Below are 12,790 nucleotides of genomic sequence, written 5' to 3'. Positions count from 1 at the left end.
TATTTAACTTTTGTGTATATGAGTGTTTAGCCTGTATGTACGTCTGTGCAACCTAGTGGAAGCCAGAAGGTGTCAAACCACCTAGAACTAGTTAGACAGTTGTTAACCACCATATGGGTGCTGGGTACTAAACCTCAGTCCTCTGGGAGAGCAACCAGTCCTTCCTCTTGACTTCTGAACCATCTCTCCAACTCATTTTATATATATACATATACATACATATGTATATATATTATACACACACACATATATACATATATAATTACATTTTTATTTAGTGTATAGGGTAGCATGCTCATGGAACAATGTTTTAGACTTGGTTCTCCCCTTTCACTATGTGGATCCCCATGGATCAAACTGAGTTATTTTGCTGGCCTTTGTTATGTGATTCCATGCCAAGATCACGCAAGCATTTTTCTCAATACTGAAAAAAATACTGTACCTTAAAGGTGTGTTAAGTTTCAAGGACGCTGACCCAGTGCCTGTCCGACCTGGTGTCTGTCCCAGGCTTTACAGAGGAATGAGGGGACTGACTCAATATAAGGCTGACATAGACTTCTAGAAGCCAAGATAGTCGCAAGATGGGCGGGTGTGCAAAGCAGGAGACAGGCAATAGGATGACACTACACTTGGCAGTTGACTCACACGTTGATAGCAAGGTTGAGCGATAAAGTGGGTTTTATGAGCTAAACATGCGGATGGGAAGTTGGCGTTAGGCTCAAAGGACATCAGTTGTAGGAACAGCTAATAGCGGTATTTTCTAAGTCAAACAACAGGTACAGGTGACCCACGCCTGTTCAAGGTTTGAAAATAACCGAAAACTGACGGAAAGAAACGAAGAGATAGATTCTTAGCCTCGGCAGCTCTCGGGTGTTGCCGGAAATGGCTGACTACCGCTCTCGGCCGAGCGACGGAACGGGGGCGTGGCCGGTTTAGCACACGCGGAGCCTCTTCGGCTGTTTCCGGAAACTGCCGAAAGCTTGCTCCAAGTGGGCGGAGAAAGGCCGGTAGGCGTGGCTGCTGGTTGGCTCTGGAGGTGCGGGGAGTCTCTTCGTGGATTTCCGTAAACAGAGCCGAACCTCGGTCTTCGGAATCTAGGAGGTGCGCGCGTCCCCGGGGATTACCTTCTTCGGTAGTTTCCGGAATTCACCCATCGTCTGGGCCGAGAGGAAAAGGCTCTTCCCCCTCCCGTTCCTAGTTGTTTCGGATGTTTCCGGCTCTTGCCGGCGGAAAGAGCCGAGGGCTGGCGGTGGTGGCGGCCATGTTGGGAGCAGCAGGTCCGGCGGCGGCTGCCTGTGTGTCGGGCGCGGAGCAGTGCGGCTGAGGGCAGGGGAGGAGCGAGGCAGGCGGCCGGCTGCGGCGGTTGAGAGTAGGCGGAGCGGCGCGGCCGGGCCGAAAGGCGGCACAACCCAGCCGGGGGTCGGGGGGGGGGGTGCGGTCCGGAGCCGCTCGGAGCCGGCGAGGCCTAGCCCGAGCGGTGCATCACCGGGCTGGCGTGAGCCATCGCCCGGCCTCCCCGCACCCCCGGCCGGGGCCCATGCAGCGGGTGCTCCTGCTGTGAGAAGCCCCGCCCGGCCGGGCTCCTAGCCTTCCCTTCCCTATCTTCCTCCAAGCTTCTCCATTCCCTCCCCTGAGATACCGGCGCCATGTCCAGCGCTCGGACCCCCCTACCCACGCTGAACGAAAGGGACACGGAGCAGGTAAGGAGCCCTCAGGGCTCCCCTAATTCTGTGACTGGGCCCCTGCACCTTACGGAGGCTCCCTCCCTCAGTTCTCCTCGTGCTCCTGCTTTCTTCTACAAGCCTAGGCTGTCATCTGGCCCTGGGTTCCAGCCCTTCACATCCCTCTTCCGAATCCTGACCTGGGACCCACGTCGTCCTGACTGAACTGCACACTTGTATTTCTGCCAAACGCCCCTCGCCTCTCACCGCCCTCCTGCGCTCTTCCGTGCTATCTCCCCAGCTTCCCCCTCTCTTCCCTTTTCTCTCAGGGGCCTTTCTGGTCTTCCTCCACCCACGCTTAAAGCAGCCACCTTCCTGCTCCTCGAATAATACCCCGCGATTTGCCGCGGATTGTTGCCCACCTCTTTCTGCATCTCTCTAGCTTTGTACCCTCTCTACCCGCACCGGCTCTCACAATCCTCGGTTTTCTCCCTCAAGAGTCCGTGTCTCGGGAGTGTGTTCTCGGTCCCTTTCCCCTTTCACTTCCCCAGCTTTTTCTATCCTCCTTTCCCGTTCCAAATTGGGCTCTCCCTGTTGCTTGCAACCCACCAGCTCCACCCTCGTCACCTTTCCAAATCGTTCGCCTACTCCTTGCTCATCACTTTCCCTTCTTTTCGGCAGGAGCTCCCAGGCTCCTGGCACTGGCATGTGTCGCTTCCGTGTTTCCCATACAGCTGTCATGCGCATAGTTTTCCCACAGGTTGCCTTTGGGGTTCCAGTCACCGCTCCCTTCAGAGTCTTTGGATCACTCCTGTTCTCTTCCCCCTGGGGTTTGGCATTTAAGTCCTTGGGCCTCCTGTCTGAATGCTCTTCCAGATTATCCCTGGGCTCTCCTCTACCGTGGGAAAGTCAGTGTTTTAGTCTGGCTGTATTAACATAACCTGTTGCTCACTCTTTTGCGGGCTGCATCAGCTGCATCAGTCCCTACTTTACTGCCTACTTACACTGCAACACAAATTCCGATACTGTCTTTCCAAACTGGTGGCTGTCACTTCTCATAGTATCATAGTATCTTTCTTGTTTGCTACTTCCTATTGCTCAACCTTCCCCCATCTCTCTTACAATACCTCCTTAATCAGTGCTGCCTTTCCTGTCCTAATGGGTCTCCTCCTCCCCTCCCAGTCTGTTTACAGCTTGTATGCTCTGTCCATTCCCTTTCTCTTAGCTAGCCTTTGCGGGTCCCAGGGTGTATGCTAACTGCTTATGCTGCGCACCAGCTCCTGGGCTGGCCTATGCTCTCCCTTTCTCATCCTGGCAATCACTGCTTTTTGTCACCCAAGCTTTTGCCTTTTCTGTGTCGTCCTCTCACCTATGAGCCATTGCTTCCACTTCACACTTCTCTCCTTTGTTTCACTGTCTCTAGTGTCCCTCTCTGCCTGCCTTTTGGACAGTCCCTTGCCTGTCACATGTTTCTGGGTGAATTTTACTAAACACAAACTCGTTGGAAAGGAGCAGGCTTTACTCAGCACACCCTGGTGTTTCCCTCCTGTTCCCTGTTTTCTCTGTAGCCAGGTAGGCTCGCGATGCTGCTGTGTTTGCTTAGCATCAACTTCCTTCTTTGAGAACCCTCTTTATCTCTTTCCTGTGCTTTGCTGCTGTTACTCTCCTGCTGTCTGTACCTGGAGCTAAAGAAGCATCCGGACAGTTTTCTGACACGATGGACCCATAACACATAGGGGCTGTGTGCTCTTGGGCCAGAGCAGGGGGTTGAGAGGGAGGGATGGTTGATTGATTTCATGCCTGGTCTGGCAGCTAGTCCTGCCTGGGACAGAGATCTTCAGAAACTGAGGAGCTTGGTCTGTGTTGCACAGTCCCTTGCTTGCCAGCAGTGTCTCTTGGGAAACACTTTGTCCAGGCTCTTCTGAGGCTGGTCCGTGCATCCTCCTTTCTCCTACTTCTCGCAGTAGCTAGACCTCAGTTAACTGGAGAACTTTCCCAGACTTGGTTATGAGCAGGGAGAAGGAGGCCAAGTGACTGACTGGTACTTTCAGGCATGTGGGGCGTGGTTGACCTGCCTGTTCCCCAGAGAGGCAGGCTGTGGAGGCACCGTGTTGGGCAGAGTGGCCTCGGTGTGGTTTCTTTGACTGTTTACTAAGTGTAAATGCACTATTGGTCTTCTGTGTGCTCAGATGTGCTCCACACAGTATTGGGTCATGAAGTTGAGGTTTGATGCATGTACACTGATTTCAGGAGAGTGGTAATCAGTGGCCAGTTTGGCACGTGAGCTGCTTCGTGATAACTTGGTCCAGAGCAGAGGCTGCCTTGTCATTCTGCTCCTCTTAGGCTCCATTTCTGTTCTTGGTGGACCGAGCTGCATGCAGTCAGTTCCTGATTCTCCACTCACACTGTCAGCTTCATGTTCTGCCACCGCCTTCGAAAAAACTTGGACTTGGAAAAGCTAGGTGCACACCCTTCCAGGTGCCTAGCTGTTTCTCTTTGTTTCTTGTGCTGCTGATTTGCTCAGAGCCTTGTTCTTGATAGACACGTTATACTCCCCAGCCCAACCCTGTGTGCTTTAGAAACAAAAACAAAAAGCAAGAGTCAGTTCAACATCCACCTTCTTCAGAGTAGACCCGGCTACCAGGTTGAAACTAAATACCTTCTCCTCAGTCCCATTGCACATAGTGAAGCCATTGTGGAAGCTCAGTCATTGCAGTCACCTCAGTGTTAGGAAATAAAAAGCAAAGAATTTGGCTGGGCAGGTCCCTCTCCACCGTCACCTTATTTAGATTTAAATTAGTTAAGCTGGTTTTACCAGAGAATAAGTAAGCAAACTTCTGTGGATGTTTCCAATCTCTTCCTTTTCTCCTTCTTTCTTTAAAATTGTGGCTGATAAGCTGTTTCTAGGAGCTCTTTGATCACTTCTGAAACACACAGAACATGTTGAAGCATAAAAATAAACCTTATGTTGCAGAAGATTGCCTGTTTGCTGTCAACTCTGCTTTTAACAGTGAAAGTAGATAAAAGAAAGCCAAGCTCTGTCTTGAAGATAATTTTGGTGACACCTGATTTCAGATGTGCACTATCACCAGAGATGACTTCCTTTTGCAGGATTCTGACCTGGGGCTAGTGGTTTTGGGGTTTCTAAAGTCTGTGAGCTGAGCTTTCTGTGAGCTGCTTTTCCAAATGCCTCTGCTGGCCTGGAGGCTTCGCAGCCTTGAAAGTAATCAGCAAGATGACTGTTTGTCTTCCAGCCAGCAGCAGCCTTAACAGTCAAGTGTGGAGAAGGGTACAACTTCCAGAGTTCACCTACCCCAGGCTAGCGCTTTCCCTAATTTCTGGGGGAGGGGACACATAGCTTCATAACCTGGAAACAGAGTATCTGATAGAAAACAGGAGCCTTTTGCTTCCCATCAGTCAAATGACAGTTCTGCCCCCAACTCTTCTAGAGAGTGGGTGGCAGAATATATTCTCAAAGAGGAGTCTGGAAGATTGAAGAAGAGGACAAATCTAAGTTATAGAATCCTATAAAAACATACTGCTCAGGGCTGACAAAATGGCTTAATGGGTAAGGGCACTTGCCACAAAGCCTGATGACCTGAGCTGGATCCCTGAGACTCACATACTTGGTGGAAAAGCTGAACCTCACTCTGGCAAAATACTAACAAACACACATGCTCGTTCTCATTCTCTCTCTCCCTCTCTCCCTCTCTCCCCACTTCCTCCCTCCTTCTCCCTCTCTCCCTCTCTCTCCCTTTCTGTCTCTCTGTGTCTAAATAAATGTGGTGGTGGTGGTGGTTGATAAGGATAACAGCAGCAACAAAAAGCCTCATACCCAGCAGTATAGAGCTGAGGCAGGCTCAGATCCAAGTTCTGTTTGAGCTACAGGATAAACTCAAGGCTAGCAACTTAGTGAGACTCTGTCTCTCCAGATCCAAAGTAAAAAGACTAGCTATAATTTAGTGGTGTAGCATTTGCCTAACAAGCCAATGGCTGAAGGTTTGCTTTCCATTAAGGTGGATGTGAGAACGGGTTTGGTGGAAGAATTAAGCCATCCCATAGACACCTTGTGAGATTCCAGTTTCCTTTTGGTCAACACTGGTCTGAATACTTCATTTTTGATGATGTGGGATTCTGTGATTTGACTCTTGATGATGAGGTGGGGCTCTGCCTTCAGGGTGTGGATGTGAGTGAATGTTAGACCTCACAGTTTAATCTGCTGGACCTTAGAGAGTCTATGTGAGGCTTGTTAGAGTAATGTCTCTCTGAAACTTGACAGTGACGCTGTACTTTTTGACCTTAAAAGTAATTGTAGAGTGAATTATAATAATGCTTCTCCATTCTGAGGATTTGGGTAGCTAGCTACACAGATGATACAAGTAAGCGGTTGGAAGTTGGCCTGCTTTGGATTGAAACCAAGTTTGCATAGGGGTAGGTGCATCTTTTATTCTGTGACAATAGTTTGGGCTGAAAATCTTGGGCATACATGTCTTGGCCTAGTTGATACTTATGAGGTAAAAAGAGATGGAGAACCTTGTTTGCCTGAGAGGCTTGTACAGTGAGATCTCTCAGGAGTCAGCATTTCTCTGGCTGATGGTCTCCCTTTGGAAGAACAGCCAGATTCTCAAAGGGCATTTGACTAAGACTAGCTCCAGGCCTTCATGAACTGTTTTCTCATGGAGCACTTAGCTACCTAACTGGCATTTCTCTTCCCTCAGGAGCTTCTACAATGGCCCTACATATGTATTATGTTGACTTGAATGAATATTTTATGCTTAGAATGCAGTCAGGCCTCAGACTTTGTGGCACATTATTGACAAGTGGGTTGGGGGCTGGGTACCATCTTTGGCCCCGTGATAGTGTCTGTGCTAAATGGACTCCCCCCAGCAGCACTTTGAAGCCCGTTAATGGGTTGGGATGTGGTAACTTCAGCAGATGGAAAGGGCCAGGAGGCAGCCTGGCCACCTAAGCCTTAGGCTGCCTGGTCAAGGTTCCTGCTGTACCCAGGCTCAGCTGCTTCCCTCTACTTGGTTAAGTTGGAAGCCCAGCTGCCTGGCCTCTGTGCTGAGGGGTATGTGTGGAGGGCTGGCCTTGTTCCCTTCTGCTTATGTTGCTGCTGCCAGGTTTGATGCTTTCCTATCAAAGCAAAAACTCAGAGCTATATGGAAAGGTTGGTGTTTCAGCTTGGCCTTTCCTTGGAATCTCAGCAAGATGACAAACAGGATAGGTGACTGAGTTTCCTTCTCTTGATGGGAGATTCCAGTATTTGTCGTTTTGCATTTGAAGCTTGGGTTCTCTAGGCTTTCTCCCAGCCTTCATCAAACATGAGTGTGAGTCACTGACGTGTTAGCTGCGTGCTTTCCCCTTCTGTTTCAGCACAAGGAAGAAGAATAAGCCTTTACAAACCTGGGGGAGGAACTCACCCTTTCCCCATGCTGGCACTGGAGGCTGCAGGCTATCCCTGCTTAACCTAGCAGAGTGTCACTGCCCCCACCACAACCTTTTGGGATAGCCATTGAATACCATCGTTATTTACTTGTTTGTTTGTTTGTCTGTTTGTTTTAGACATGGTTTCTCTGTATACACTTGGCTGTCCTGGAACTCACTCTGTAGAACTGGCTAGCTTCAACCCCATAGAGATCCTCCTGCCTCAGCTCTTCATTCATTTTTTAATTTAAAAAATTATTTTTATATCCAGGCATGGTAGCACATACCTTCAATCCCAGTGGAGGCAGGTATCTTTGAGTTTGAGGCCAGCCTGGTCTACATAGCAAGTTCTAGGACAGCCAGGACTACATAGAGAGACCCTGTCTCCAACAAACGAAAACAAAAATTATTAGTATTTTAATAAGGTCTTTTTTCTGATGGGGACTTTAAATTTTTTCTTACTATTTTATGTGTATATGTGTCTGCCTGTGTATTTTTGGACCACCTGTATACCTGGTACCTAAGAAGGGCAGAAGAGGGCATTGGATCATAGGTTCTCTGAAAGAGCAGCTAGTGCTCTTAACCTCTGAGCCATCTTTTCAGCGCCCAAATCCCTGCTCCTCTTTTTTTTTTTTTAAAGATTTATTTATTATATGTAAGTACACTGTAGCTGCCTTCAGACACACCAGAAGAGGGCGTCAGATCTCATTACAGATGGTTGTGAGCCACCATGTGGTTGCTGGGATTTGAAATCCGGACCTTTGGAAGAGCAGACGGGTACTCTTACCCACTGAGCCATCTCACCAGCCCCCCTGCTCCTCTTTTGCTTGCTTGCTTGCTCGTATGTAGCTCTGGCTCTGCCTTCGGAGTGCTGGGATTAAAGGCATGCACTACAACCACATGGTTACATGCAGCTGTGATGAGAGTTAACCCAGGTTCTCTGGAAGAGCAGTGTGTACTCTTAACCTCTGAGCCATCTCTCCAGCCCCCTGCTATTGTTCTTAGATTGGGATGGGACAACCAATTTTGAAACAGTACCAAGAGAATCTGGCCTCTTGGTTTTCAGTTATCTCTCCGAAAGAGAGGGCTTCCCTGTTTCTTGCTCTGCTCAGTGCCCCCCTCCTCCTTTTGGGGTGTGTATCCCTTGATCTGTATGTCTTTGTCTGGCATGCTGTCTGTAGGTTCTTTCCACAGGTGTCTTGTCTTTGGGTTTGTACTCACGTCTACTTTGAGATATTTTCATTAGCACAGTGGTGTACAAAATCATTACATGTAGGCTTGTGAAACCAAGGACCAGGCATAAGTTTTGGTAGGACAGGTGGAGTTGGATGCTCATACTGGCTTGGGGTCCTTGGGGGCAGGTAGGTGAGGTAGACATGGGGAAAGAGAGGGGAGAGCTGTATTCAGTGACTGCTCCTAGCCACCCTTCTGGCCTTTTTTTTCCTCCATGTGAGGTAGGTAGAGCAGGCTCTGGGCTGCACAGTAGAACCTGTCAAGCTGGTTTTGCACAGGGCCAGCCTGTCTTCCCTTGTCCTCTCTGGGAAATTGGCAACACAGAGGTCAGCCTCCTGTAGACTGAACGGAGCTGCTGAGTTTGTATGACCTCTGTAAACAACCTCCCACCCTCTGCAAGTACCCAGTATGGGAATTGGATCTCCTCTTCTGAAAGCTTTTTCGGCACCCCATGCTGATCCTCAAACCAACTGATCTGTTTTATGAACTTTCCTTGGAACCTGTAAGGTACAGTTTCTTTTCTTGGGCTCCCTACACACTCATTTGTCAAAGGGTCCCACCATCCCTACGGAAGGGTTTGGGGTCTCCTATGGCGCAGGTCTGGGAGGGCTGAGTCTGGTTCCTCTTTTGGAGTGTGGAAGAGAATTGGGAATCCTGAGTCCTGGCTCCTGTGATGTAGACAAACTCAATGACTTCGGACCCTTTGAGTGTGTGCTCCATGATTCAAATGCCCCAGGCTTCCAGGAGGATTAAAGGGGCACAGCTTTTAGCCTTTGAAAACATACAGGCACTTAGCTATAGTTTGTCTTCTGAGAATTATCAGTTACTTGGATGTTATAGGGAGTTTCCTCAGGGAGTAGACTGAGCCAGGTTCTAAGACTCAGTAGCCAGTACTGGAAGGTGGAGCAGGAATGTTTTCCCATTCTCTTCAAAAGCAGAAAATCCAATGTATGGAAGCTTTATAATTTGACTTAAGCTATTTGTAGATAGCTCCAGCCTAGGTGCTGGCTCCTTCTGTTACTATGGTAGTGACCTGCTTGCTCTGAGAATTGTTTGCCCAGAGTTCTATTACTGATATCCCAGATGCAGGGTGCACTCCTCCTTCCACCTTTTGTACCTTGCTTTCCCTTGTGCCTTCACTTCCTACCTCATCTCCACTATCATTGCATGTAGTGTTTGGTTGTTGCTTAGTAGTAGTGTTGAGCTCTCTCACTTTCTCTTTTTTTTTTTTGTTTTTTTGTTTTTTGAGACAGGGTTTCTCTGTGTAGCCCTGACTGTCCTGGAACTCACTCTGTAGACAAGGCTGGCCTCCGGAAATCCGCCTGCCTCTGCCTCCTGAGTGCTGGGATTAAAGGCGTGCACCACCATGCCTGGCACGTTTCTCTTTTTTTTTTTTTTTTTTTTGCCTCCTCCCTCTCCCTTTTCTTTACCCTCTTCTTTTCCTTGCTAGGGATTGAACCCAGGGCCTCCTGCCTATTAGGCAAGCACTCTGACCTACATTGCAGATCTCCACAGATGTTCAAAATGACGGGTTCTCTAGTCATAGGAAGTATACTCCTTTGGCCTGCCTGGTGTAGCAGTGAGGTGAGCTTCTAGCAGAATTAAGAGATCCTAGTATGTTTTGAGATTCATTAAATAGTCTTTCTGTAATTATGAGCAGGTTTGGGGCTAAATTCCCTGGAATCATGGTCAGCCTCTACTGTGTCCTTAGCGTCTTTCACTCTTCTGCCCAGCCACTCATCTTTGTAAAGTGGAGTAATGACCTATTGTACCTATTGTAGCTCCTATGGTGCAGGTCTGGGAGGGCCGAGGCAATAAGATTGCAAGTTAAAAGCCATCTTGGGCTATATAGCAAGATCCTGTCTCAAAACAACAACACAGAACAGCTATCTTGTAGGGATGTGTGTAAGCCATAGTGCATGTAAAGTTGTTAGAAGGATGTATGGATTGGAGCTACTATTCCAGTTGAACGGCTTAAGTGTGTTTCTCTGAGGAACTCACAGCTCTAAGTGAGCAGAAGGGATGATGCTAGAATTTCTCTGCCATTGCTTAAAGAAATCTTGTTCTTCCCTGCCTTCCCAGCAACCACCACCATCCCACAGGTGTGTTTTCCTTTTCTTTCTTTCTGAGTTCAGTTTCTAGCATCAGGTGGTTCAAACTACTTGTAACTCCAGTTCCAAGGGATTAGACACCATCTTCTGGCCTCTTTGAGTGTACACACACACACACACACACACACACACACACACACACACACACGTTTAAAAAAACATACACGAAGCTGTCAAGCAGCACTTTATTTCTTTCAGATAGCTAATTTAAAAAACAAAACAAGTTAGAATTGGTAGAAAACATGCCAGCAGTAGTGGTGCACACCTTTAATCGTAGGTGGCAGAGGCAAGTAGATCTCCTGAGTTGGAGGCCAGCCTACTCCACAGTGAATTCCAGGGCAGCCAGGGCTACACCCTATATGATTCCCCATTCCCTGCAGCTCTTTCTTCGTCCCCCCCCCTTTTTTTTTTTGAAGCTTCAATAATAGGGTTTTTTTTGTTTTGTTTTGTTTTTTAAATTACTACTTAGCCGGGCGTGGTGGCGCATGGCTTTAATCCCAGCACTTGGGAGGCAGAGGCAGGTGGATTTCTGAGTTCGAGGCCAGCCTGGTCTACAGAGTGAGTTGCAGGACAGCCAGGACTACGGAGAGAAACCCTGTCTTGGAAAACCAAAACTTACTCCCGACTGCCTGTCTGTATTTCAGTGTCATCAGTCTTGTCAGTGAATGTGCAGGCTTATTAATGACGGGAAGGCCAGCCGAAGTTACACTAGAACTGAGGTCTTAGTGTTAGAGGGCATCTACCCTTCCTCACTCAAGGGCTACCTCTCTCAGGGCAGTCTTCCACCACAGTCCTTTTCTCTGTGCTGAGTGTTGACCCTTTGGCTATTAGAGAAAGCTGTTTCTCTTACAGACCACATGGGCCTTAGCAGGCAATTGAGGGTTGTTTTTTCCTCAGCAGAGCAGCCTTCAAGGGCATATTCTTTTTTTTAAAAGATTTATTATTATTATTATTATTATTATTATTATTATTATTATATCTAAGTACACTGTAGCTGTCTTCAGACACACCAGAAGAGGGCGTCAGATCTCATTACAAATGATTATGAGCCACCATGTGGTTGCTGGGATTTGAACTTGGGACCTTCAGAAGAGCAGTTGGTGCTCTTAACCACTGAGCCATTTCTCCAGCCCTCAAGGGCATATTCTTGTTACCTCCCTTTCAAATGATTAAAGAGGTACAGCTTGTGAGTGTGGACTTGGAGTCTTAGGCTGAGATTGTGGTCTACATTGGTTCCTTGTTTCAGTTTTTTAGTGTCTCTGGAGCCTGAATGCTCTGTCAGAATAGAGAGTAACTTGCTGGGATTTTTACACTGCAGCCTGGCCAGGAAGGAAGGTAACAGCATCGCTTCAGAGCTCAGCAGCAGCTTTTCCCTGTGTTTCCTCTTCCTTTCCACCCTCTACCATTCTTACTGATTTTCTTGTTTGGTGTGTTTGAACTCTGCTTTATCCTGTCCACTCATGTTCCTGTCATTTCAGGCTTTCGTCTGCTTGTCCCACTCTCTTTACCTATTTACCTCTCTGAAGAAAGGCTTTTTTTCCTTTCAGGCTAGTCTTGCTATGTACCCCAAACTGTCCTTGATCCTCTGGCCTCAGCCTTTTATGTTAGGATTATAGATGTGCTGCGCCATCTCTTCTCCTGTTGTTGTGTGTGAGTTTATCTGTATGTAATTCTATTTTATGTTTGTGGGTGTTTGTCTGTATGAGCATGGGTGACTGCACCACTTGTGTGCCTGGTATCCTCAGAGGCCGGCCAGAAGAGGCTTTGAATCCTCTGGGACTAGAGTTACAGATGGTGATAAGCTATTGGGAATTGAACCAGAATCCTTTGGAAGAGCACTTAGTGCTCTTAACCACTGAGCCATCCCCAACCGTAGAGTTAATGTGTGTGGGTACATGCGTAGATCAGAGGACAACTTTGAAGAGTCAGTTCTCTTCTTTCACCATGGCTCTGGAGATGTAACTCAGGTTGTCAGTTGTGGTGGCAAACACCTCTCCCCATTGAACCATCTCACTAGCTCATGACAGAGATTTTGTTGAATCCCAGACTCACCCACTCCTGTCCTCTGTCTATTGCTTTGATTTCTGCATAGGTAAAGGTCTGTTTTATTGTTCTTGATACTGGGGATCCCACAGTAACAGTGAGCCACATGCCCAGTCCTGGGTTTGCTGCTCTAAGAAACAAGTCCCTGCTGGGCATCAGGACACACCTCTAACACTAGCAGTTCAGAATCTGAGGCAGGAAGATTGAGGGATACATAGCAAGAGCCTGTCTCAAAAAACAAAACAAAAAACCCAAAACAAAACAAAAACCAAAAAACCAAACACCAACAAACAAAGGGAAGAAGGCCAGGTGTAC

The 12,790-nt window shown here is 47.9% G+C and overlaps 1 protein-coding gene across 10 annotated transcripts in view; it reads left to right on the top strand.

Moving 5' to 3' along the window:
- Nucleotides 1-1,007: 1,007 nt before the first annotated feature.
- The window catches only part of Mark2 (MAP/microtubule affinity regulating kinase 2), a 66,465-nt gene continuing 54,682 nt past the window's right edge, over nucleotides 1,008-12,790 (top strand). For 3 of the 10 annotated variants that reach the window (NM_001080388.2, NM_001080389.2, NM_007928.3), the window contains exon 1: nucleotides 1,008-1,700. In NM_001080388.2, coding sequence (NP_001073857.1) covers nucleotides 1,647-1,700 — 54 coding nt within the window. In that variant the 5' untranslated portion in view covers nucleotides 1,008-1,646. The remainder of the gene's footprint in view (nucleotides 1,701-12,790) is intronic. The other 7 variants (XM_030250744.1, XM_030250740.1, XM_030250742.1 and 4 more) reach the window with 5 other exon arrangements.

The sequence above is a fragment of the Mus musculus genome, chromosome 19 (assembly GCF_000001635.26).
Source record: "Mus musculus strain C57BL/6J chromosome 19, GRCm38.p6 C57BL/6J".
Taxonomy (NCBI): Eukaryota; Metazoa; Chordata; class Mammalia; order Rodentia; family Muridae; genus Mus; species Mus musculus.
The sequence above is the reverse complement of the archived record's forward strand: the minus strand, read 5'-3'. Positions and strand labels throughout refer to the sequence as shown.